Source organism: Tursiops truncatus, chromosome X (assembly GCF_011762595.2).
Source record: "Tursiops truncatus isolate mTurTru1 chromosome X, mTurTru1.mat.Y, whole genome shotgun sequence".
Taxonomy (NCBI): Eukaryota; Metazoa; Chordata; class Mammalia; order Artiodactyla; family Delphinidae; genus Tursiops; species Tursiops truncatus.
Genome location: NC_047055.1, coordinates 116,315,165 through 116,341,389, shown reverse-complemented (window position 1 = coordinate 116,341,389; position 26,225 = coordinate 116,315,165). Strand labels below are relative to the sequence as shown.

At 41.0% G+C, this 26,225-nt stretch overlaps 1 protein-coding gene and 1 long non-coding RNA gene across 3 annotated transcripts in view; one reads left to right on the top strand and one right to left on the bottom strand.

Moving 5' to 3' along the window:
* The window catches only part of AP1S2 (adaptor related protein complex 1 subunit sigma 2), a 28,931-nt gene extending 17,228 nt beyond the window's left edge, over positions 1 to 11,703 (bottom strand). For both annotated transcript variants that reach the window (XM_019925625.3, XM_019925624.3), the window contains exons 1-4: positions 11,551 to 11,703; positions 9,231 to 9,409; positions 2,368 to 2,476; positions 1,680 to 1,817 (exon numbers count right to left, since the gene is read on the bottom strand). In XM_019925625.3, coding sequence (XP_019781184.1) covers positions 1,680 to 1,817; positions 2,368 to 2,476; positions 9,231 to 9,409 — 426 coding nt within the window. In that variant the 5' untranslated portion in view covers positions 11,551 to 11,703. The remainder of the gene's footprint in view (positions 1 to 1,679; positions 1,818 to 2,367; positions 2,477 to 9,230; positions 9,410 to 11,550) is intronic.
* Positions 11,704 to 13,744: 2,041 nt separating this feature from the next.
* Positions 13,745 to 26,225, top strand: part of LOC141275660 (uncharacterized) — a 35,435-nt gene continuing 22,954 nt past the window's right edge. The window contains exon 1 of the long non-coding RNA XR_004524470.2: positions 13,745 to 14,475. This is a non-coding gene — a long non-coding RNA (uncharacterized lncRNA). The remainder of the gene's footprint in view (positions 14,476 to 26,225) is intronic.

Here is a 26,225-nt window from a genome sequence, read left to right as displayed (position 1 = left end):
CAAGGCACGGCCAAAAAAAAAAAAGAAAGAAAAATTCCCAATTTCTGACCCTGGTCTTGACCTAATTTTTAGAAAAGTCTGGTTAGTGAACAGCAAAATAAGGAGGTGCTAACTTTAAAGCAATTTTACAACAGTAGAATATGAACTTGTAGTCGGCACATCTGACATTTAAAAAGAAAATCTTCGAATGACATGTATACAATCAATTAATAAACAACTGTGGCAAACCATACACACATGGAAAAAGGGCTGTGCTCATTTCACTACTGAACAGCAGATGCCATTAGGGCTGTCAACAAAATACTTCACTTGTGCAGGCACCTTAACCTCTGTTTTGGTAACTCAAGATAATTAAATGTACAAAGCATTGTCTCATATTTAACTTATGAATGTTCCAGATGATGTCATCCCAACTTCAAACAATCCCCACAACCGACCTAGTCAGTGACTGATGCAGAGGGATTACCGAGAGCTCCCCACTCTCCTGACTGAGGCCAACAGTTAAGAAGTTATAATGGGGGCTTCCCTGGTGGCGCAGTGGTTGAGAGTCCGCCTGCCGATGCAGGGGACACGGGTTCGTGCCCCGGTCTGGGAAGATCCCACATGCCGCGGAGCGGCTGGGCCCGTGAGCCATGGCCGCTGAGCCTGCGCGTCCGGAGCCTGTGCTCCGCAACAGGTGAGGCCACAACAGTGAGAGGCCCGCGTACCCCCAAAAAAAAAAAAAAAAAAAAAAAAAAAAAAGAAGTTATAATGAAGAAAAAGATTTACTCTGATTTAAAGCTTCCTTTAATAATAAAAAAGACAATTACCATAATGAAAAAACTAATTTTTTTATATTGACTAGCTCCTTCTCCTCATGCTATAAACTTTCTATTTGAATAAAACCACAATTATGACTAAAGCATAATTCAACTAGGTACCTGAATTAATGTATCATTAAGTTTTTAGGAAAAGGTAGCCTTATCTACGAAATTTTTAACTTCAGAAATTGAAGGTACAGAAGTATCAAATATACAATTAACCCAAGACAACTGTGGAAGTTAGAAAGGGAAAGGGGTTTTATCAATGGTTCTTGTGATATCAAGGCAAGACAAGAATGTAGCTGTTTAACAGAACATGGTTTGTTATTTAAGAAAATCATAGAGAAGTAGAAATACTTTTTAGTTAGTTTTGCTAACACAAAACTAGAGGATTCTACAAAAAGTATAATTATAACACTATCATTTGCTTGGCTACATTTGCACTTAATGGACATGAGGTGAAAATATGAACCAACTTGGAATGAAAATGCCATAATCTCACAGTCAACTCCTCATTGTACACACTAGTGAGAAAAGGGGTTATCTTAAGTAATTCAGAACAATGGACAGAGAGTTCTCAAATTACTGTTACTTTTCCCATCTTAAAGTAGTCCATCCTCTAAATGTTTGGACTCTGGTGTTTTGGGGTCCCAAAATGGGCCATCTCCAGATCATCTCCAAAGTAAACAATCCATCCACAGATAACTGAGTCGATGTGGCTGACACATATTCCAATCAATAAACTGCACATGGACACTACATGCCAAGCATGCTTCAGAGTAATTTCTGAAACTGTAAGAATGAGGGAAGATGACTGAGACTTCCCTAGCAAGAGCAAAACATGCTAGTGTCCAGTCAAGAGAACTCTGAGTAGCTTACCTCCTGTAGTAGATCAGCCTGCTCAATTGCTTTAAGGACATTTTTCTTGGATGTTTCCTGAACTTCTCCTCCCAAAAGAAACTCATCCAAAATAAAATAAGCCTTCTCAAAATTAAAGATGATATCAAGTTCACACACCTGAAAAGCAAAAATAAATAAATAAATAAATAAATAAATAAAACCGAAGAAAGTAAAAGATACTTACCTACTTACCTACTATCAGGTAGTCAGTAAAATCTGACCAGAGGGAATCAATCTTAATGCCTACAAGCTAAGGAAGACCAGACTCTGCAAGCTCCTAACATGGGCAACTTAATAATTTTCTACTCATAAAGACTGATCTTTTGAAATACATATTTCTGGGTAATATGATTGTAACTGCTAACCAAATCTAAATTCTATACTAAGCACTTCCAGTATATTAATCTTTGCAGTTGGACCCCTTTCTATTTCACTATTTTAAACCTTGTTCTCAGCAGCATAATTAAATGAGTAGGTCTGTGGGGTCAAGCAATTCTGGCAGTTAACTCACTAGGCACACTGACAAGAAATAGCCATTCCTTCCCTCTCCCACAGTTACTATCAAATAGTCAGAATCCCCAAGATAATTAAATAATAAACTTGTTACAGAAAAGGTTAAAAAAAAAGCACTATGGCATTCAATTTCCTAAAACAAAATACTACTCACACTGCCAAAATATTTGTCAAGTAATTCCACATAACGATGAATTATTTCCAGGGTAATTAGTTCATTGTCCTGATCCTCAATAGCACAGCAAAAATACAGACTGGCATATCTGTAACAAAAAACAGATGTAGAAAAAAATTTACCCTATAATCATGTTTTCTAAAATACATTTTCATATCCTATTGTAAAATATGTCATGCTTATACAGTTTATTTCCTCTTTACAACAGTAGATTATTTTTCTCCTAGACTATAAAAGTAATAAATGTACAAAAAGAAATTTTGAAAAGTACAGGCAAGCAAAAAAAAAAAAAAAGAAAGAGTTACTTATTTTGCTCTTCTTCCATTCAGGCTCCTTTCTAGAATATTCTAAAACACAATTGACCCAGGTTGTTCTCAAGTTTACTTAAAACAAAGTGCACTGTTGACTATTTCAAACCACAAGTAAACAGGGAAGAAAATAAACTCTCCAACTGAAGGACTTATTGAAGATGCCGTCAACGTTAAGTCAATGTTCTGGAACATTTTACTGAAGTGTAATATACACACAGAGCAGAACACAAGTCATAAATGTACAGCCTGATGAGTTTCGAAGTGAACATACTTGTGTACCAGCACCTGTACCAAGAAACAGAATTATTACTGAACCCCTGAAGCCCCTCTAATCTCTCCTGGTCACAGCCTCCCACCCCCAAAGGTAACTACTATCTTGACTTCTAACAGCACAGAATTATTTTTAAAGGAGTTTTATAGGATTATGGAATAAACCTCAAGAAAAAAACAACAGTTCCAAGTAATCATAGAAGTCAGAAAAAGAGAACAGGGGAAACTGAGACATGTCCTCAAAATTTCCAAGTTCTACCCTGTTAAATTAAAGCTCGGGTTATTTACCCTTGAAGAAAGTATAATAAGGTTGGAAAAGTCATATTCTCCAAACTAGGATTCTAGCACATGGGACTAGGTTATACTTGATCCAAGGAAGCCAAAAGTTATTAACACAACCTTGAGGCATACATAAGGAAGGATGACCTAACCAAGTCCTTTGAGGAGGGTTAAAAGAGTATTTTCAAATGGTTTAAATGTATTTAAGGCTTTTGAAAAGAAACAAAATGAAAACCTAAGACATTCTAAACAAGTCTCAGTTGCCATTGTAATTTTCACAGAGGAGCATTTAAGTGATTTTTAGAAAACACAATGGGAAATTACTGCTCATAGCATTAATGTAAAATAACATACAAACACATACACACACAATCTCAGTTTTGAAATTCAAGGAATTCCTGCTCTTCAGTATGAGAATAACTTCAGTATGAGTATTTTCATAACACTATTAATTTCAATATTATTAAAAACATTTCCTCTTATTTGATTTTTCCAACAGTAAGCAGCAGCATCCTTGATTACGGAAGGAAAAAAAAGAGGCCCAAGAGTACAAGGGCCTGCCAAGTGGTTGTACTGTGACAAGAAATCTGATCTTCATACCTTAACTCCAGGCCTTTTCCACTCTACCACACTGACTCCCTTGTCATACACATGCACTTTTTGCCACGTCCATTCTACCTGATTTCTACATTCACTAAGTTATTTTATTTATTTTTAAAAATAAATTTATTTCTTTATTAATTTATTTTGGCTGTGTTGGGTCTTTGTTACTGTGCGTGGGCTTTCTTTAGTTGGGGTGAAAGGGGAGGGGGCTACTCTTCGTTGCGGTGCGCGGGCTTCTCATTGCAGTGGCTTCTCTTATTGCGGAGCACGGGCTCTAGGCGCACGGGCTTCAGTAGTTGCAGCACGCGGGCTCAGTAGTTGTGGCTCACGGGCTCTAGAGTACAGGCTCTGTAGTTGTGGCACACGGGCTTAGTTGCTCCGTGGCATATGGGATCTTCCCAGACCAGGGCTCGAACCCGTGTCTCCTCCATTGGCAGGCGGATTCTTAACCACTGCGCCACCAGGTAAGTCCTTCACTAAGTTATTTTAAATGGTGGTTCGGGGCTTCCCTGGTGGCGCAGTGGTTGAGAGTCCGCCTGCCGATGCAGGGGACACGCTGCTGAGCGTGCGCGTCCGGAGCCTGTGCTCTGCAACGGGAGAGGCCACAACAGTGAGAGGCCCGTGTACCGGAAAAAAAAAAAAAGGGTCCCCTGCAGTCTTAGAGAAGGCATTCACACACGTTCATTTATTATCATGAAGGACGTAACAGGCACCACCTCCAACCTTACTAACAAAGCGCTTCCTATCTTTCCCAGCACTATCCTATGTTTTGTTTATTGCTTTAAAAGGCAATGGGATATTCCAACCTTCCATCCTCCCTAACCCATGCTCCTCAAATAGTCTTAAATTTGGGAAAACTGATACAATTGACACATAAGATTCTCTGAATTAAGAAAACTAAAGATTAAAGGGGCTGACATGAAAAATGGTAGATAAAAACCAGACATAACTAGCTGCTATGAACAGAGTGCTAAATAATTCCATTAGAAAGAATTTACTAATAGGCAACGTCAGGTAAATTTAATTTGTTTTTTAAATTTCAAGATTTCTTCAATGCTACTGTTAAGCAATCTAATGCTTACACCATCCTTGCTCCTTATCCACAGTACCGCTTTTTACTTATAAGTAAACAGCATTTAAACACTAGTCAAAGGTCCTAGATTATACGAGTCATTCGGAAATATTACTTTAATATCAAATTAAATGAATTCTTCACTGTAGGTGAGCATCCAGTTATCAGGATTATAAGAAGGCACCTCTTTCCAGAAGGCTTAAGGAAGAAAGAAACAGAAGCATAATAACAGGTAACATTTACTGAGTCCTCACTCTGAGTAAGGCACTAAATGTTACCTAAGGCCTTGGCATAATTTACCATTTTAATCCTCAAAAAAACCCTTCCAGAGAGATACCGTTATTATTTGCATTTACAGGAGACTCAGGCTTAATTGAGTAATCTTCCCAGAACAGTGATTTGACTCCAGAGCCTGAGTTGTATATTAAAAACTATGGCCCAGAACTGTGCTAAATAAAGTAATCCTGCAACTGGCAAAAATTAAAACATATTCAAAGCAATATTTTACATGCTTTGAAGAGAGAAATAAAAATTGTTATCTTGACTTAGTAAAAGATTACCAGGAGAACCTGAGGTATACTCCCTATTTTCAGAAGCAAGTGGTTTTAAAAAATTCAATAATGAGCTCATTTTGTTCTCTTAGTATATATTTGTAAGTCTAAATCTGAAGTAAAATTAATAATAGACTAGTAAGAAGAAAGGTATGTTTGGTTATTTTTAGCAGAGTAGATTACGGCTTACTCTAATTACTGGCACTCAGAGAACATCTGAAGGTGCCTATTCTTATATTCACAACACATGACTTCTCCCCAGTCAGCTAAATATCAGCTGACTGTGGGTGACTGTAACCAAACCGTTCTCAATATTCTACTGCTATGTCATTAAAAATTCTTTTGTTAGTAAAGAAAATCAATACAGTACTCTTCAACAAATTCTGAAGCTCGTAATTGGTAGGTGTGTATTTTTTAATTAATATTAAGACTTTAATCCATAACATGCTGCACAAAATAGGAATAAAAAACGCATACAGTGTCTTCTGTGTTCACGGGATCTTCAAGAGCGTTTATTTTAGAGATGAGGAAACAAAGGCAAAATGACTTGTTCAAAGTCACAAAACTAGCTAATGGCCAAAGGAAAAGAACTCAAGTCCCCAGACTTTCAGTCTAATTTTTCAGCTATATTAACCTTACTCCCCTCTCACCTCTCCCTCCCCAAGAGGGGCAACTGTAAAGAAAGGCTCAGGGATGAAGAATGTGGATGAGGCAACTTGAGGAAGGCAGACATAAAGATCACTCGGTGGTATGAACAGCGAAAGTGCTAGTTCAGAATTTCTCAGCAGCTAAGTGGTAATTCCTTTGCTTAAAAGGTCTCCTCTTCCAGCTGGTCTAGGGAAAAAAAAATCACCTGGGGCTTCCCTGGTGGCGCAGTGGTTGGGAGTCTGCCTGCTAATGCAGGGGACGGGGGTTCGAGCCCTGGTCTGGGAGGATCCCACATGCCGCGGAGCAGCTGGGCCCGTGGGCCACAACTACTGAGCCTGCGCATCTGGAGCCTGTGCTCCGCAACGAGAGGCCGCAATAGTGAGAGGCCCGCGCACCGCGATGAAGAGTGGCCCCCGCTCGCCACAACTAGAGAAAGCCCTCGCACAGAAACGAGGACCCAACACAGCAAAAATAAATAAAGTAAAAATTAATAAACTCCTACCCCCAACATCTTCTTAAAAAAAAATCACCTGTTCATAGCTACAAAAAAATATGTCCTTAAGTACTCTAGATGAGTTTTCAGTATGAAATGGGGAAATGCAGAGGAAAACTGATTATAAATTCTAACTTTTATATGTGAATTTCATCTCAGTAAAGCTGGGGTTTTTTTTAGTGCACCTTTATTTATAGGCGCTTGATGTAAATATCAGAGTCAGGTGAGATTACCCTTTACAGCCTTTAACGGAAAAAGCGGTGGCCCAACATGGATGGGCTGAATGCTGTGCACAGAGCACCAAGTAGTGCCTTCTTTTCTTTTGACAGGCCATCTCCTTCAGCTACAGGAATCTTGATTCCTGGGACTGATTCCCTTGCTTGTATTTTCCTCCTCCACACGGGGGACTCCTTCCCCTATCTAGAAATAAGCTTAAGTCTCTTATGCCATTTTTTAACCCTGTCCCCCAATCCTGTCTACAGGTGGTTATCACCTCTTCTGTCCTTCATAGCAAAGCTCCCCCAAATACTCTACACCTGCTGTTTTATTGTCTCCACCTCTTCACACTTTGCCCCATTTCTTCGAGAGTTCTGTCTCTACTATTCCACTGAAAATGTTCTGATGAAGGGCATTTTGTGAAATGCTCACTGTAAAATCTAATATTCTTCACTTTAGTTGACCTTTATGCGACCTTTGGCACTGGTGGCCTTATTTTTGAAACTCTCTCCCCTTCCCCAATGTGACTGACCTTATACTTATCCTTTGCCTGCTGTTTGAATGCTGGTGATCTAACGCTTTATGCCTAATTTTCCCCCAGACTTCCATGCCTATGCCCACCCTGAGAAAACTAGGCATCTCCAAATGGAAGTCACACAGGCCCCTCAAAGCCAACCTTCTACTTCACCATTTACCCCATCAACTGAATCAGAAATATGGAATAACACCACTCCTCCTCTTCTTTCACTGCCCTCCCTGCTTCTAGCGGTGACCAAGTCTTACCAAACTTACCTCGGAACAGCTCTTCCACCTGCTGAGCCCACAGCAGAGGTCTTCCTTCAGGACTGCCGGATGAGGCAGTCTCCTAACAGATCCCTCAGGTGCCAGTCTCAGCCCTCCCCCCACCCATTCTCCAACTACAGGATCTTTAAAGAAATGCAAATTTTCTATTCATCCCAGTTTAAAACCTTTGCCTCCAGGCTTAAGATTTGAGTTCTGGCCACTATGGCAGTCACTAGCAACTGACCTTGGACAAGTCACTTCTCCCAAATTCTCATTTTTTATAAAGCTGAAGTTTGATCAACAGTAGTGGTTTTCAAACTCAGGAACCATCTACAGAGAGGGTGGAAGCCAAATGAGTTGAGACACAGTCCTGATTTCACACGAGCACCTCCACTTCCACTTGTTTCATTTAAAGTTCTATCCTTGGGGCAAAAAGCTTTTTTAAAAAAAAAAAAAATCACTTGACTAGATTACTCTAAAACATCTCCCAGCTCTAAAATGCTATGATTTTTCTCAACAAATACTAAACCAAACACTGGATACAAAATCACCCAAAGATGACTAATATTCATTCTATTCTAAAGAGAAGTCTATGGTATTTTTAAAGTTCTAGATGTCCTATAACCTTCATGACTTTCTCTACCATCTCCCCTACAAACCCCACTCATACTGTAGTGGAATAAAGGAAAACTGAGAGAAAACCCAGGCTTCTCTTTGACCCTCCTCGAAGCCCATACAGTCAGTTCCCTGCACATCCCCCTCAGGAAAGAATTTTTATATGCATGAATGTTCTTATCTTAAATTCACTAAATTATTTGTAAGGGAACAGAAATGGGGAAGAAACAAAGTAATTATATTTCTTTTAACCTTATGAGAACAATCTTGAGAAGTTTATTTTAAGGTATAAAAAGTTTCAGATATTAATAAAGATGTATAGCATTTTTTAAAAGGCTTAGTGTTCAAGGCCAACCTATGAGTCATTTTGCAACATCAAAATTTTAAAAGTCTGTTCTTGGCAAAATTATCTATCTACCAGATATAATCACACCTCCACCACAGCAACAAGTGTACTTCAAATTAATAAGCCCTAAAGAACAAATCCTGTATATATCCAGTTTTTACATCTGTGACTAAAATGGTCTATGTATCCAAGGTGTTTATAAGTGAGTAAGAGATCCTAAAAGTCAGATTAAAAGGCATGTCAAATGTCAGTCATTACTTTACAGATTTGTGGGGAGAAGGTGGTGGTGGAGGGTAAATGCTTATCTAAATTCAGAGAATTACTCACACAATTTAAAATACTGATCTTATTTTCCCCTGCAAAGAAATGAATTCTTTCAAATTTCCTAAAAAGATGATTAAGCATGAAGTATCATTTATGCCTTCAGTCACATAATTTCGTGTAAAAAGATTTCCATAATTTTAACATTTTAGCCTGGGTAATAAATCAAAACAGCAGTTATCTTAAAAATACAAAGCTTTACCTTAAGACTATTTCATCTATACCTTTATTAATCATTATTTATAAATGTCATCCCTCAAAAGTCTGCAGTTTCCACATTATAAATGATCTGACATTTGATTCTATTTCACCTTCCTGATAAATCAAAATATACCTTTTGTAAACAATCTTCAGATCTCGCCACTCAAGAAAGCTGCACATTTTAGGTTTCCGTGCTAAAACGGTTTGAACAAGTTCTCTTGTGATCTTTTTCTTCTCTTTGTCTGATAATGGGACGTACCATTTCTGCAGTCGAAGCTTTCCCTGACGACTAAAAAGCAACATAAACTGCATCTGTTAAGATAAACAGAACCAACATTACAGACAATACTTTGATTCAATAAAGTTAAGGTTAAGATGACATGCTGCACAGAGAAGCTTTGGGGGACAGGGCGTTTAGCTAACAAATGATGAGTAGCCATCAATATTTCTATGCCAGTTAAAATAGCAGGAAATTCTTATAGAAAGATCTTCCCACCAGATGCAAATCCTCCCACCCCACCCGGTTCCACGTAAGTTTAGGGGGGCGGGACAGGAGGACAAAAACAGGCGAAGTGAAAATTCTGATGAAAAAGATAATTCTTGCAATTTAAGAAACTATTGTGTACCTGTGCTATAGGAATGCATGTATATGCATCAAAAGAGAATTGTTGACATCAACTGGTTTAGATGCATTTGAAAGAAACAGATCTACTATTTTTCACCCTAAACAGAACAAGCCGTCCTGGTTCCAGACCGAATTACTTGTAGACAGACTGCTATAACTTAGAATGCTCTCTTCAGTTTATGCTTACATATTTTAAGCAAAACAAAAAATCTAAAATATAAACCAAAAAAATCCCATAAATGCATTTTTCTTAATAAAAGCCTGATTTAAGTATCTTATCTCATTTTAAAAATCCCACCATAAATATACACACAATAAAGTGAGTTAATATAATTTTACCTAAGACAATAAAACCTTTAAAAAGCCAAACTAAGAGCTACACACATTACATGAAATACTTCATTTAAAACGATAAAAAACACAGCATCTACAGATGGAGTGGATGCTGAATTCTAGTGTATTTTACACAAACTGTTTTGTATATATTTATTTGGAATCTGCAAATGATGATTAGTCTACATGTTTAGTTTTTAAGGAAACCTTCTTGTATAATTCAACTGGTCTTCTCAACTGCAAACAGATAAGCACTGTTTCTACAAAGGTAATTTAAAGGTAGAATTCAGATATATATATATTTTTTCTTTTAACTATTGTATGTTCCAGTACTAGTTACTGCAAGTAAGATTCAGCCTGACTCTTAATATTCACCACACCATGAACATGGGGTGGGGGAATTTATACAATCAATTTGAATAAAATGGGCCCTAAATTTCGCTAAGAAATCATTGCCGCTTTTTGTAATAATAAACGGGCATCAAGATATTTAGAAATTTACGATGCAACAATTTAACTTTATTAAAGTTAAAATTGGCTGAAAACACCTCACTTAAAAAGGATGCCTGGCACGAAGTAAACGAACAATATTTGTTTATTGATGTCAAAGTGCCTCACATAGAAGTCCTGTTAAGATAGCGGCATTAGAAGGGGACAGCAAGTAAAGCATCAACTGGACAACGTTTCATGCAAACCCGTTAGCAGAACTTGGAAAAGAACAGACCCGTATTCCAGGATCTCGATGACCAGGAGGGCTGGGGGTTTGCTTTCGGAACTCAAGGACTCAAGGGAGGCTATAGCAGGCTCCCCCATCTCCCCCACCACCACTTTTTATGACGAATAGATAATTCAGTCTCTTGAAAATAAATTATATGTTAACATGGGACGGTGCCCGGTCGCAAGGCACAAGTATTCCTTTCCTCTAGTTAAAAACCAACGCTCTGATTTTGCCACAAATCACAGAGCACCTCAATTCCTGGAGATTGGTATTAAAAACAATGGGCTCGGCCGCGGAACGGGCTCGGGGCCAGCGCTCCTCGGTCCGGCCGTCTCCGATGCCTGCCCGCCGCCCCACGGGGGGCCGCACTCCATCACTGACCGATCCAGCCCGGGCGAGGTGACAGGCAAGGAGCGGGGCAGACAATGGCAACCGCCGCCGCGCAGGGGGCGCCAAGGGTGCTTGGTCGCCGCCGCCCCCGGCCGCCGACCCCGCCCGCAAATGCCCCGCAAAACTTGAGGCGATTTCCGAACCACAGGTGCCGCGGGGCCGCCGCAGCGTCCGAGACTGGCCCCCGCATCCTGGGGCGCGGCGCCGAGTGGAGAGGGGCGCGGACGCGAAGAGAAGTGAGTTTCGAGGCGCGGTGCCCCAGTGGCGGGCCGGGCGGGCGGACGCAGGGTGGGGTCGTCGGGGCGCTCGTGGGGCAGCGGGGGGCTCGCCCGGCCCTCCCTCCCCGCTCCCCGTCCCCAGCGCCCCCGATCGCCTCCCGGGACTTACGGCGGCCGCGGGCCGCAGGCGCGGCGGGGCTCGGCCGGCAGCGGCGGCGGCTGAGGGGAAGCCCCTGTCGCTGAGCTGAGGAAGAGAAGCCGTGTTGCTGTGGGGAGAGGACCCGGTTCGCGGAGTGAAGGCTTAAGTGGCTAGGGGAGGGCGAGCCGACAGACCCCGCCCCGGGGGCCGGACGAGGGAGGAGCCAGGGCTGCGGCGAGCAGAGGGGCGGGCTGGGCGGTGCGCGGGACGCAGCTCGGCTGTTGCCAACGGCACCGGAGACAGCTCAGGTGACCGCCCAGTCCGAGGAAGCCGATTGGCCGCGTCTTTACCAAGGGGGGGGGGGGGGGTGTGGTCCGAACCGGAAGCCAGGCCACGTGACCCGGAAGCGGCCGCTGCCGGCGCCGGCGCGCCTGCGCACTCTTGAGTGTGCCACCGGGACGCGCGCGCAGCTGTCTCGGCTGTTTTGTGGTGAGAAGGTAGTGTTTCGCGGTGCCCTTTGTTGACCCTGCTATGCGGGGCAGGGAAGATCTGGACTGCCAAGAACCACATTCGAGCTCGGATAACTTTCCGTGCCCCAAGAGGGTGGGACGGGGCGGTGTAATGCCTGGTGATGTTGGTGAGGGGAGAGAGGGGGTGCTGCAACTCTGAGGAAAATAAGTCAGCTCTTTCTTGGAGCTCGTGCACGCGTTTAGAGTGCTCTTTACAATTACTTTGCCTCAAAACCGTCCGGAATCCGACCCCTGCTTCCCATCGCACTGCTACAGCCCTAGACACCTTTTCGCCCCAAGCTGTGCAAGTGTCTCTTCCCGGGGCTTGCCTCGTACGTCCTCAGTGCTGCGGACCTGAGGAGTTACTGTCCGTTCTCAGCTGAAAAGCCTAGACAGCACCTCATTTCAAGATCCCGCTTCTTTCACACGGAGTCTCCCCTCTCCTCCCCCACATCCGCCTGGGTTCCAGTTAGTCTTGTCGACGACTTGCTCTGCCTGGCTTGCCCTTGCTCTCAAATGTCACAGCTCCTATGAAGCCTCACCCTCAAACCCTGTAAGAAGGAATCCCTCTTTCATCCATATGCCCATTAGCACATCTTGAATTTTCTTCATTTTGTACCCCAACCTAGTTCACTGCCTAGTATATAACACCACTAGTAAATGTGAGCTGACTGATAAGGATTATAAAATTGTAGATTTGTTTAGAACCATAGTGCTGAGCATTGTGTCTGGCACATAATGGATGTACATATTTTTTTGAATGAAAGAATGGATGAATCATCCAGTCCGACTCATCTTTTACAGATGAGGAAAGGGGAGCCCCACGGGATTAAGTGACCTTGCTTGAACAGCCACGGGTTTCTCATGTCGACTGCTATTCATTACCCCAGTCACCTCGGTTCTTACAAAGAAAGCTAGAAAATTGCTTTTGTTAAGCTATGCCCTTTTTGCAGAGGTTCCCAAACATAGTCGCCCGAATTTTTTAACGGCCCAAAGGGAAAAAGAGATGCTAAGTTTTACAGGAAGCTAAATTTAATCAATCTAAAGGAATCCTTTATTAGAGATTGGGTTCTTTTTGTGTGTGTTAAAATGTCTATAAAACTAAGATAGTATATAATAGGAATTTGGGGGCATTTTTTTAATGCCCTTCTTTGGCAAAATAAAAATATACAATACCTTCCTTTTTTTTTTTTTTCTGGAATACCTTCCCTTTTAAACGCTGCTATGCTGCTTGGAAATTTTCCTACCAGCGTGTATGCTAAACGTATATACTGTAGTATTAAAGAAGTGGTCGACACAAAGCACAGAGCTGGCTTTCTGTAGGTCTTTAGGCCCCCTGCCCAAATTTCAGCAACGGGACCAATCCTGCCCCAGAGGCACATGTTAATGCCCCATTTCTCCCTTACTACACAAAACAGATGCCATTAGCCAGTCAAAGATATATCTAATACGATGTAATGAAAACTCGCCCTCTGAATCCAAATGCTGCTTTTCTCTTTTTCTGTACAAAACTCATGTCCTCAAGGTTCCTGAGATAACTACCTCCAAGTTTAAGCTCATTGGTTATGCTCCTGATGTTGGTCTGTGGTTCTGAAAACGAGGACGGGAGACTTGCTGATGACATATTGGCAGTCTCTGGTATTCCTAGCCAAGAAAAGGTGGAGGTTGGGGGGAGGGAGGGTAGGGAATTATGGGAAAAATAATTAGCAGCTGAAAGCAGCTATTACATAATCTTGGCTGCTTATTAATTTAGCAGAAGGAATGGCTTATTAAATTCTAATAGCAACAGCACAACTGCAAACAACCTAGCAATTAACAGTGCAGGGCCCATTATTTTGTTAATATGTTCTCTTCTTTTGGCAAGTGTATAAGAACAAAATTTATAGAAGCAGATGGTCTTTTTCAGTAGATTATAGATGGTTTATTTCCCAGTCTTAGTATTAAGAGCTTATTGTGCGTTCACCGTGAAAGACAAAAGAAGCACTGTTATTGTCTTTGTTGGTAATTAACTGTTTGACTTTGATTCCCACAATTTCCAAATTGTGGGCTTTGTTATATAGCTGATTCTTCTCACCTGGTATCTTCTTCATCTGTCATGTTAATAGGGTCTCTTTTTTTAGTCCTTTGCTTTTGTTATCTGGGTGGTCCTGATTTCTTGGTTGTTATTGATTGATGGTACAAAAATTATTTTTTATGAAAAACTAAAAATCAGATTTTATACTTTTTTTTTTTGATACAGGAAACATTTATTACAGTACCGTTTCTCATGGAACAAGAACACGTAGTTTCATGGTGCACGGCTGCCAGATGTTTCCCAGGTTTCAATGTCCCAGGTAGATAAAGGAAAATTCGGCAAGGTCAGAAGAGAGAAGAACAGATTTATCATGAAATAGGAATGGTAACTGTGTCCCAAGTGTACAGAAGGGGAAGAATTGAAGTCTTTCTGGTAACCTGCCTTTGCTTTTATTTATGTTTTTATAGAGATATAATTGACATATAACACTAGTTTCAGGTGTACAACATAATGGTTCGATATTTATATATATATTACAAAATGATCAGAGTAAGTCTATTTAACATCACTTGTTTCTTAAACAACAACAAAAAAAGTGCCTAGCTTTTATTTGTGCTAAATGCAAGAGGTGAGGGTAAAGTAGAGATTCTACCTTTTAACAGTAAAATTTTGAGACTTTATATGTAGTCTTTTATAAGTTTTCAAAAATAATTTTAGTTTCCTGTTAAATGTGTGATGGCTATATGCTTTTATCTCCTCTCCCTCTCAAAATGCCATTAAATGAAAAAAAAGAAGAGGAATGTTTAAAGTATAGACCCACATGGACAATAAGGGAGGGGACAGTAGCGTGAGGATGTCAACGAGGATGTCAGGGTACACTATTGGCTCATGATTAAACACTGACGATTTAAGAAAAAATTGTAGTATATTTATCTTGAGAATATGGAGGACAGACGTGAGGGGATGTTGAAATAATGCTAAATCCTCATGCGGTAACAGGAAGAAAATAGATACGATCCAACGTGAATCAAGAAATAGAATTATTAGCATATTCTTTCAATACCAAGAAGTAAATTCCAGATGCAATGAAGACTTTCTTTCCAGAGACAGAATCTTGAGGTAGGATGTAATAAAGGTTATTATTACATTTTATTTTACTGTAGGTTTTACTTAGATAATTTTTAAAAATATTGTAATGAAGTAGATAAAAATTCTTCTGTTAGTGCTAACACTGTATTAAGGATTTGTACAGTGTTCCTTTAGCCAGTCTATATATTATATAAAATTTATTAAATAAAAATGTTTTGTAATGAAATTCAGTGCTGAATCATTGTAGAAGATCACAGTAAGTGTAAAAAGATGCTCAGAGTTTGTGAATTTGCATCTTCTAAGATAAAGTTGTTCCAAGGAGAAAACTGGCCTAAAATAATGAGGATTTGTGAACCAAATCATTTCAAATAGATAGAGCTGTCACTGCTGAAGTCCTCAACAATGAGCTAAAGGGAAATGTGGAACATACGTTCTTTCTTGACGCCTGTTTCCATAGCTTTGAATAAAATGCAGGAGAATGACTCTTCTCCTTTTAATATTGGGTTAAAGCATTGATTCTCAAGCTGGGCAATTTTATCCCCCACCAGGGAACACTTGGCAGTGTCTGGAGACATTTGGGTTGTCACAGTGGGGCAGGGGGGCGGGGGTGGGGGAAGAGTTGGTGATGGGGCTGCAATGTACAGAATAGCTTCCATGACAGAGAATTATCCAGCCCAAAATGTCAATAGTGCCGAGGTTGAGAAACCCTGAGTTAGTCACTGAAAAGGTTAACATGCAGCAATGGAGATATTTTATAGACATTTCAAGAAATGGAACAAGCACTTATCTTCATATGTTTGTTTTTCTCTCGGAGGGGTTGGAGTTGGAGGCATTCTTAATGTTTGATAGGTAAAATCCTTAACTGCTGAAAAGACTGGCCACATACATGAGGCAGTCAGTATTCATCAAAGTAACTAGAATAAACTATCCAAACGGGATTTTTTTTCAAAGTGATTCTGGAATATTAGTGGAAGTTATTTAAAACCGGGATCCATGAGATGACTATTCCATCCATTCATTCATTCACTTTTTTTTGGCTGTTTTGGGTCTTCGTTGCTGCACGTGGGCTTTCTCTAGTTGGGGCGAGCGGGGGCGAGTGGGGGCTCCTCTTTGTTGTGGTGTGTGGGCTTCTCATTGCGGTGGCTTCTCTCATTGTGGAGCACGGGCTCTGGGCACATGGGCTTCAGTAGTTGTGGCCTCAGGGTCTAGAGCGCAGGCTCAGTAGTTGTGGCGCACGGGCTTAGTTGCTCTGCGGCATGTGGGATCTTCCTGGACCAGGACTCAAATCCGTGTCCCCTGCATTGGCAGGCGGATTCTTAACCACTGCGCCACCAGGGAAGTCCCAATTCATTCATTTATTAACATAAATGTTTATTATGTGTTTGCTCTCTGCTGGGCACTGTGGTAGATAATGGTGATACAAAGATGAGTAAGATGTTGACTCTGTCCTAAAGCTCCAAAACTATTTCTCCTGACACAAAATTCCATGTCTTTTGGCAACAAACTCTGGATGGTCAGGGGAGCAGTCACCAAACATATGAATACATTTTCTTTTAGGAAACCCCTAGAGATGCTTCATAGAACCTTAGATGTCTGTGACTGACCCCTTTGGAAACTATTCGCCCTAATGACCTCCCAGGGCTCTTAGCAGTCTTTTCATTCTGTCAGTTTTCCACAATACTCTTAATTCACAGCAGTATTACAGAGAGATTTGCTATGTTTTCAACAAAACAGTTTCAAATAATTATCTTTTGACCTGGTCCTTAAAATGAGATGTTTCAGCAGTAATCTAACTCAACTAGACTAGTGGTTCTAGGATATTCTTTAGGGGACTTGTGAAAACACAAGATGGCTGGGCCCCACCACCAGAGTTTCTGATTTAGCACGTCTGACATGAGGCCTGATAATTGCATTTCTTTTTTCTTCTTTTTTTTAATTGAGATATAGTTGTTTTACAATGTTGTGTTAGTTTCTGGTATACAACAAAGTGATTCAGAATATATACATTCTTTTTCAGATTCTTTTTCATTGTAGGTATTGTTTATCTGTTTTATACATAGTAGTGCCTATCTGTTAATCCCGAGTTCCTAATTTATCCCTTCCCCCACTTTTCCCCTTTGGTAACCATAGTTTGTTTTCTATACCTGTGAGCCTGTTTCTGTTTTGTAAATAAGTTCATTTGTATCATTTTTCTAGATTCCACATATATATGATATATGATATTTGTGTTTCTCTGTCCGACTTACTTCACTTAGCATGATAATCTCTAGGTCCATCCATGTTGCTGCAAATGGCATTATTTCATTCTTTCTTATGGCTGAGTAATATTCTAGAGTGTGTGTGTGTGTGTGTGTGTGTGTGTGTGTGTGTGTGTATGTGTATGTGTATTTATATACATATACACCACATCTTCTTTATCCATTTGTCTATCAACGGACACAGGTTATTTCCGTGTCTTGGCTATTGTTAATAGTGCTGCTATGAACATAAGGGTGCATGTATCTTTTCAAATTAGAGTTTTTGTCTTTTCTGGATATATGCCCAGGAGTGGGATTGCTGATCATATGGTAGCTCTATTTTTAGTTTTTTAAGGAACCTCCATACTGTTCTCCATAGTGGCTGCACCAACTTACATTCCCACTAACAGTGTAAGAGGGTTCCCTTTTCTGCACACCTTCTCCAGCATTTGTCATTTGTAGACTTTTTAATGATGGCCATTCTGACCAGTGTGAGGTGGTAGCTCATTGTAGTTTTGATTTGCATTTCTCTAATAATTAGCGATGTTGAGCATCTTTTCATGTGCCTGTTGTCCATCTGTATGGCTTCTTTGGAGAAATGTTTATTTACGTCTTCTGCCCATTTTTTTATTGGGTTGTTTGTTTTTTTTGATATTGAGCTATATGAGCTGTTTGTATATTTTGGAAATTAATCTCTTGTTTGTCACATCTTTTGCAAATATTTTCTCCATTTCCATAGGTTTTCTTTTCATTTTGTTGATGGTTTCCTTTACTGTGCAAAAGCTTCTAAGTTTAATTAGGCCCCATTTGTTTATTTTTGCTCTTATTTCTTTTCCATCGGGAGACTGACCTAAAAAAACATTGCTATGGTTTATGTCAGAGAATGTTTTGCCTATGTTTTCTTCTAGGAGTTTTGTGGTGAGAGTTGTATTTCTAAGAAGTTCCCAGGTGGTGCTGATGTTGCTGGTCTTGAGACCACACTTTGAGAACCACTGCTCTATACCAAAAAAAAGCTATGACATATAACAGGAAAGTTCTCAAAGCCAGTAATTGTGATATATAACTTTCCCAGACAAATGATCTAGAGGAAACTTGAGATCTGAATTTTTTTATTGCTGACCTCATTAAGTCTGATACCATTGGGAGAGTAATAGTCTCAGTTATATGAACCTGAAGTTCAGTCTATATGCACAACCCATAGTGGCTTCTGATCATGGTGTGCCCTGTACAAACTAATGTACTGTAGTAGTCTAAGTTAGAGATTAGAGTACTTAGAGAAACTTGAAGTTTGCACCATAAAAGTCAGATGCTTACGTGATGAATATCACTACTCTAAAATTTTTTCCAACTACTTATGCCAAGTAGGAATCACCTCTGAATACTTTGTTAGCGATTATAGACATGAGGTGGAAAGGAGAGAGTTGAGAGGGACCAGGTAGACAGAATCCATATCCCTGGATAAAGCAGAAACGACTACGTAGTAATCAAAATCTGCCCTTTCTCTTCCATGACATGCGGCTAGACCCTGTTCCTCAGCCACCCGTGCAGTTAGGTGTGCCCATGGAGCTGAGATCAGGCTATGAAGTGTGGATGGAAGTGCTGTCAGTCTGGGCCCAGAAAACCCTCCACAGGAAAGCCTCTTCCCTCCCTCCCTCCTCAACACTGCTTTTGCTCTCTGGATGTTGACACTTCGAGGTGTCCTTGGAAGTAGGGTTTTGAGGATGGCTGAGTCTGTCAGCCTGGGTTCCTGAATGACTGCGTGGAGCAGACGCACATACCACTACCACCATCATCATTCCTACCACCAATTTTACTTTAAGTGAATGAAAAATAACTTTGTATTAAGCCAGTCATTTTTCCGGGTTCATCTGTTAAAACTGCTAGTATTACTGGCCATCCTTGCAAGCTGTTACACACTTCCTTACGAAGAGAAGGAGCCATAGTGATGGGTAGAGCAGTGCATTTTCAAGTGGCTAGCTCTTTGTCTCGATTCTAAACCTGCTTTTTGTGCTCCTCCATGTGTCTCCTTTCTGTTGAAATTTAAAGAGAATCCTCATACGGTCTGAGTCCAGAATTTAAAACTACTCATCTATCAAAGGGGCAGGAAAGACTGATTTGAGATTTTTCATTAGCTTTACATTCCTGTGGCAAAACATAGCATTTGTACCAGGCAGTAGATAATGCAAAATTTTAAAAATCATGTGGATGAAAGAGCCAAGGAAATGGGGGTAACGGGGGGAGCATATTCTGGCTAACTATCCCTAATTGTCAAAAGTGCATGATGTTGTCAGTTTCTTAGAACCAAGAAACCAAAGATGACAGTTGATTTATGATCAGATTATATCCTTGTCTTCTAAATAATATAGGACAAAGTTAAAACATTTATCCTAAAGCACTATTTAGAATACACAGACATTTTAATTGAATGATTTGAAAAACTTTTAGAAATAATGCACACCTTTTAAATATAACAAATACGTAAAATAATAGATGTTTAAAAGTGATTTCACTCAAAAACTTCATTTTACAAATAAGGAAATTAAGCCCCAGAGAAGTAAACAAATTGCTCAATATCATACTACTTCATTAGTGGTAGATGAGGAACTAAGAGCCCTGTGTTCTGTCTCCAGCCAGTGTTTTCCCACCATAGTCCACTGTCTGTTGCCCATAAACTACTAGCCCATTATCTTTAGACAAAAACAAACAAATAAACTGAAAAACCACACACCCACAGCCCCTCAAAACATAAATTCTTCATTTCTTTCTCTTATCTCTCAGCCTGGTACTAAAGTATTTGTGTCTCCACTAGTGGACTGAAACCCTTGTGATCTCCAGGATTGGGATAGTATTTTACTAATCTTTCTATCACAGAATCTAATCCAATACTTGGCATAGAGTAGACGCTCAGAAAATGTTACTTTGAAATGTTAATTACTTTGACGCCAAAAGAAAAATTAATAAGCCCCTGTCTCATTGCTTCTTGAGTGTTAGCAGATTTTCTGCTCCCCTCCCCCTACCATAGCATACGAAGTAATCTCCTCCTTTCCATCCCCACTAATGTTGCCCTAGGTCAGACCAACAAACTGGACTTTCCGTCTCAGCCCCTCCCCTCCATCTGATCCCATTACTACAATTCCTTCTGCATGTGGCCACCTGAGTGTTTTTTCTGAAACATAAATCCAATAGAGATTAGACCCTCTGCTTAGAATGTTTCAGTTTCTTTATTACTTCAATTTGTATGCCTATGTCTGGGCCAGGTACTCATTGGGTACTGGGGATAACATAGAGAACAACTTAGACATGGAACCTTCTGCCAGGTGCATATGGTATTAGGGCAGGAGGGCACAGTTTACAACTGGCAGTCCCAATACAGTAACGTAAGTGTTTCAAAAGGGGGAAGGCTAGGGTGCTAAGGGACCATATAGGAGAGGGCCTAATCCAGAGTTTCGGTGATCGTGATAGGTGGTAGAATCTGAGAAGGGTTCCTGGAGGACACAGACTTTAGGCCAAAATTGAAAAACAAAACAAAACAAAACAAGTGAGTTGGGCAAGAGTGTTCCGCACAGGGAGAGTAACATGTACAAAGATAAAGAGATGGGTGTGTGACTCTCTTAAGGACCTGAATAGAAGGTCATTGTGGTCAGAGAGTACCTGGGTAAAGATAAGTCTGCAGAGAATAAGAGGACCAGGTTATGCAGGACCTTTTAACAAGATTAAAACATTTGGGCTTTATATAAAGATATTGGGAGACACTGAAGGATTTTAAGCAAAGGCAGCGCCATTATTGGATTTGAGTTTTAGAGTTTCAGAAAAATCACTCAGGGTGAAATGTGGTTAACTGCAGGATATACTGTAGTCCGAGTTTAGTTGAAGATAAAATAAACCGTTCTAACTAATATGAACAAAAGCAGTCTAAATATGATTGGAAGAGCAAAATCTAGGCTGAGTTTCCAGGAAAACCTTCCAGAATAACACTGCAGAACTTGACTGCCAGGGAGCCACTGTGTCTGCCATGATCAGTGAGCTGGAATGCTAAGAAGCTGTCTTCATAACTGCTGGCTTCAAGCCTATACATCCTCTGCTGTGATCAAGAAATCAGGAATCTGCTGCCAGCAAAGTGGATGCCATGGGTGCTCCTTCTTTTCACTCATGTGGCTAGAGACTGGACATTGGACTCCCTCTACAACTGCCACTGAAAGCCAGATGCTTCCATAACCATGCTCATCAGCAGAAATAGGAGAGGTGAGGCCCCCTCTTCATGATCTATCACTTCTCCCTTCCAAATCTCGCATAGGTACACCTGATTGTTGGAATCTACATCACAACCAGAAGCCTGGCTATGGAATGTAGTTTTTTGTTTTCTGGGAGGAACACTGCAGCAGGTTGGAATGTATTTATATATTTTTACTAAATTTACTTATTTATTTATTTATTTATTTTTGGCTGCATTGGGTCTTTGTTGCTGCATGTGGGCTTTCTCTCGTTGCAGCGAGCGGGGGCTACTCTTTGTCGCGGTGCGCGGGCTTCTCATTGCGGTGGCTTCTCTTGCTGCGGAGCATGGGCTCTAGGCGCGCGGGCTTCAGTATTTGTGGCTTGCGAGCTCAGTAGTTGTGGCTCACGGGCTCTAGAGCGCAGGCTCAGTAGTTGTGGCGCACGGGCTTAGTTGCTCCGCCGCCCGTGGGATCTTCCCAGACCAGGGCTTGAACCCGTGTCCCCTGCATTGGCAGGTGGATTCTTAACCACTCTGCCACCAGGGGAGTCCCGAGGTTTGTATTTAAAGAGGCGGAAAGAGAGAGAGCTGGAGAGGGGGGTGTGGCATCAAGTTGGAGGTGCTGCTGTTGCTTAAGGAGGGAGAGACAAGCTAGGAGCCAATAGAGAGGAAGAGGTTGAAGATATGGGGGAAAGGAGTTAAATACTCAGTCCTACAAGGACACTGAGTAGTGAGGAGGTGATGTAAGCCAGACACACTAGAGGCTAAATAAGAAAAGGGGCATTTCTTCCATTTTGCTCAGACCAGTGAATGGTGGGGGAGGAAGAAAGGATGTAGGCAAGCACATAGTTTGGTGCTAGGGAAGCAGCTTCTTCCTCTCTGACATAGAGGCAGAGGGAAGATTATCTGCTGGGCATGAAGAGGGAGGTGGAGATGGGTTGAGAAACATGAAGCAGGTTTCTCCTAGAAACCTTGGAGAACTGGAGAGAGTCTTCTGGCGCAATATGAACGGATCACTGAGGGCACTGAGTGTACAGTGGAGACTAGAAATGTGGCTGGGTCGTTCTGGAATTAGGTGCATTGGTGGAGGGTTGAGATTTGCCAGACGGCTGAGATAGAAGGATGAGACACCAAAGTAGTGGAATTCAAGCCAGACAAGGAGAGCTGTGGTGGTGAAAGCGGGGAGTTTCAGGGCAGGAGGGAGGTGGTGGATGCTGGTATGATGGAGCAGAAGGAGGCAAAGTGATGAGGTCGAGGAAGAGGAGAACCCTACGCCCACCAGGGCCAGATTAGAATTAGAGCCAGCTGGAAGTGTTGGGAGTCGTGTTCTGAGAGGGACCTGTGACATTGTTTCAGAGGTGGGGAAGTGGGAGGTTGGGTGGGGAATGCAACAAATAAGGGCGGAGTGATGGCCTAGTAGAAAGGAGGGGAAGGTCACTGGAGCAGAGAAGACCCAGGAAGGGACTTGCTTGGGTGTTGAGTAGTAGGTCATCTATGTGGATGTCAGAGTCATTTGGGATGGTAGCAGGACCTGATGGAAAAGGTGACAGTGACTCAGTTGCTAAAGACTCCAAAGAAAGAGGGAGTGGTATATAATGGCAGCAGGAGGAGTAGGGTGTGATTTAAAAAAAAAAAAAGGTTTATTGAGATGTAATTCACATGCCACACAGTTCACCCATTTATAGTTCAATGGCTTTTAGTGTATTCACAGAGTTTGCAACCATCACCACAGTCAATTTCAGAACATTTTCCTCACTCCTAAAAGAAACCCCACACACCTTAGTCATCACTTCCAATCTCCCGAACACTCCCCCCATCCCCCAGCCCCTGGCAGCCACTGATACGCTTTCTTTTTTGTTTGGTTTTTTGTTTTTTGGGGGGTTTTCTTTGGCCGCAGGGTAAAGCTTGAGGGATCTTAGTTCCCAGACCAGGGACTGAACCTGGGCCACGGCAGGGAAAGCGCCGAGTCCTAACCACTGGACCACCAGGGAATTCCCCTACTGATCTGCTTTCTGTCTATAGATTTACCTATTCTGGCCATTCTGTATAAATGGAAGCATATCATAGGTGGTCCTTTGTATATGGCTTCCTTCACTTAGCATAGTGCTTTCAAGGTTCATCATCCATGTTGTAGCAGGCATCGGAATTTCATTTCAGAGCACTATTTTAATGGCTGGAAAGAACCTCAGAAGAGTTTAGGGGAGGATGCAAGGCAAACACTTCCCTTGTACACCAAGTCAGCTCTGGTCATTGACATTCAGTGCCAAAATTGTTGTAAAGTACGTCTTGTCCTTTTCTTGGGAGTATCTAAAATAAGTCAATATTAAATGCTCATGCTTGCTTCTTCCCTCCCCACCCCCAGCAGTAAACATAACTGAAAGCCTTGCTTAATGACAAAAACTGAGTCAGTCATTGTTGCTTCATGTTAACTACTTGCCTAAGAAACATATTCATCTTATAGAGGAGATAATGAGCAAAACTGGCAATGCCCTAATAAGCTCTAAATTAAGCCTACATAATGTTGAACAAAATATAAGAATCAGCAAAAAAATTTTTTTCTACTTATTGATCATTAGTGTTAATGAGAACAGCAGCAAGTGGCTTTGTTCCTGTTCACTTAGAAAGTATGAAAACAAGGTAAGCCAGCAATTAGGAAGGTTAATGTGAGGATTCAGTTTTCATCCTGATAATGGAATAATTTATTTTCTAGCCTATTAACCTCAGAAGCCCTCGACGGCTTTATCTTCTCTGGTCTTTGGCTAATTTTTTTTCAACCATGTTAGTAACAGAAACTGCGAAAATGGGATCAGGGCCTACTAAAAGCAATAAAACCGAATAAATGCATCAACTTCCAGGAAATGTCAATTACAAATAAGCAGAAGGGACTGTTGTCTGTATGAAGGGACTAGAGCCTCTTGTTAATAATAGTGGAGGAAGTAATCCAAGAGACTAAATGTGCTGGTGAGAGAGGCTAAGTCTCTTTAAGGAGCTCAGAATGTAAAGGACACATAAAAACCTGGGAAGAGGGAGGTAGCAATCAAAGACTCAAACCACAAGAACAGCACAGAGCTGTAACACTAATGCAAGAAAGACCAGCTAGAGAGAACCAAGGCTTGCTGAAGTATATTTGAATTTGAAGGTTCACTGCTGCAGTGGAATCTCTTTTGTTTGCCCAGCATCCCTCACTCCTTCTAAAAACAGTACCCCCATTCTTCAGGGAAACTGTTCTCTCCCCCTACCACCATCACTCCCATTCCAAGGATGTAAGCTAAAAGAATGCAAGTCTTCAGGTTGGGACAAATCATATCTGAGAATATGAAAACAATTTTTTAAAGAGATCCTTAAAATATCATTTGTAATCTATTTTTCCCATAGATTAGAAATAGAAGTGCTTCCTGAAGACAGGAGATGGGCAAATGTCTTGGTTTTCAAAAATGGGGAGAAGGTAGATGATGCAAATGTTAACGGGGATTTCAATATTGATTCTCTATTAAGAATATCAAATGGGTGGTGTGTGAACTCCCAGAGAGAGGGGAGGTGATCCTTAAAGAAGCCAGCACGAATTCATTGAGAAGAGACAGCCTGACAGACAGGCTTTGGTTTCTTTTGTTATATGTTTATTAGGCTAGTAGGTCAAAGGAATCCTGCAGACATAGCGTTTCTGTGCTTCTGCAAGGCATTTTTCAAACACTTTCATGACATCCTTGCTGAGAAGATGGAGAAACTGGATGGGTGATAGGATAATTTAGCAGCATAATCATTCTATCCTAAGAATGCTGATTAATGGATCTCTGTCAAATCTGGCAAATTTTGTTGAAGATCTGTTTCAACCAGGGTTCCTTTCCTAGCATGGTCCTTTTTAAGTAACCTGGATATGGGCTAAGTGGACCTGGGTATCAGTGTATAGAGAACAAGAGTCTGGGAGGGAGTGTGAATAAATCAGATGACAAAGCAGATTCCAAACTGGCATTGGCCCAGGGATGATGTATCAGCTAGTATCTTTTGCAAAAAGGCAGGATAAATATGTAAATAAATGCAGAAGTGGTCATCTCTGTTAAAATGAAATTTAAATAGGACAAGTTTTAGTGTTCTATCCTTGGAACCAAAGTTAAGGATATAAGGAGAACTTGCTAAATAGCAGCATGTAGAAAAGAAGACTTGGGGATGTTAGTAGCCTGAAGGCAATAAGAGCCAAGAGCATGATAAGGCTATAAAACAAAAGAAGAAAAAAGAACCCAAAGGAATCTTGGGCTGTTTAATTAGAAATATATCCATAGTATTCTGACTGTTCTTTGCTTTTGATAATCAATCTTACTATACTTTGATTTATTATGTTCAATTCTGGGAAATATATTTCATGAGGGACATAGACCAACTTCAACTCCTTCATAGGAGTCATATCATAGAGTGCTATAAATCATGGCATATGAGCAACAGCTGAAATGAGTGAGGATAGTTAGCTTGGGAGTAAAATATTTAGGGGCAAAAGGATGGCTCTCTTACAGCATCGAAAGAGATGGGACATAAGACAGAATTCTGTTTCGTTCCAAGAGGAAAATGAGCATCAACGGATGAAAGTTACTGGGGTGGTAGATTTCAGATAAAATATAAACAAGTAACTACTAATAATTAGGAGTCGAATCAAA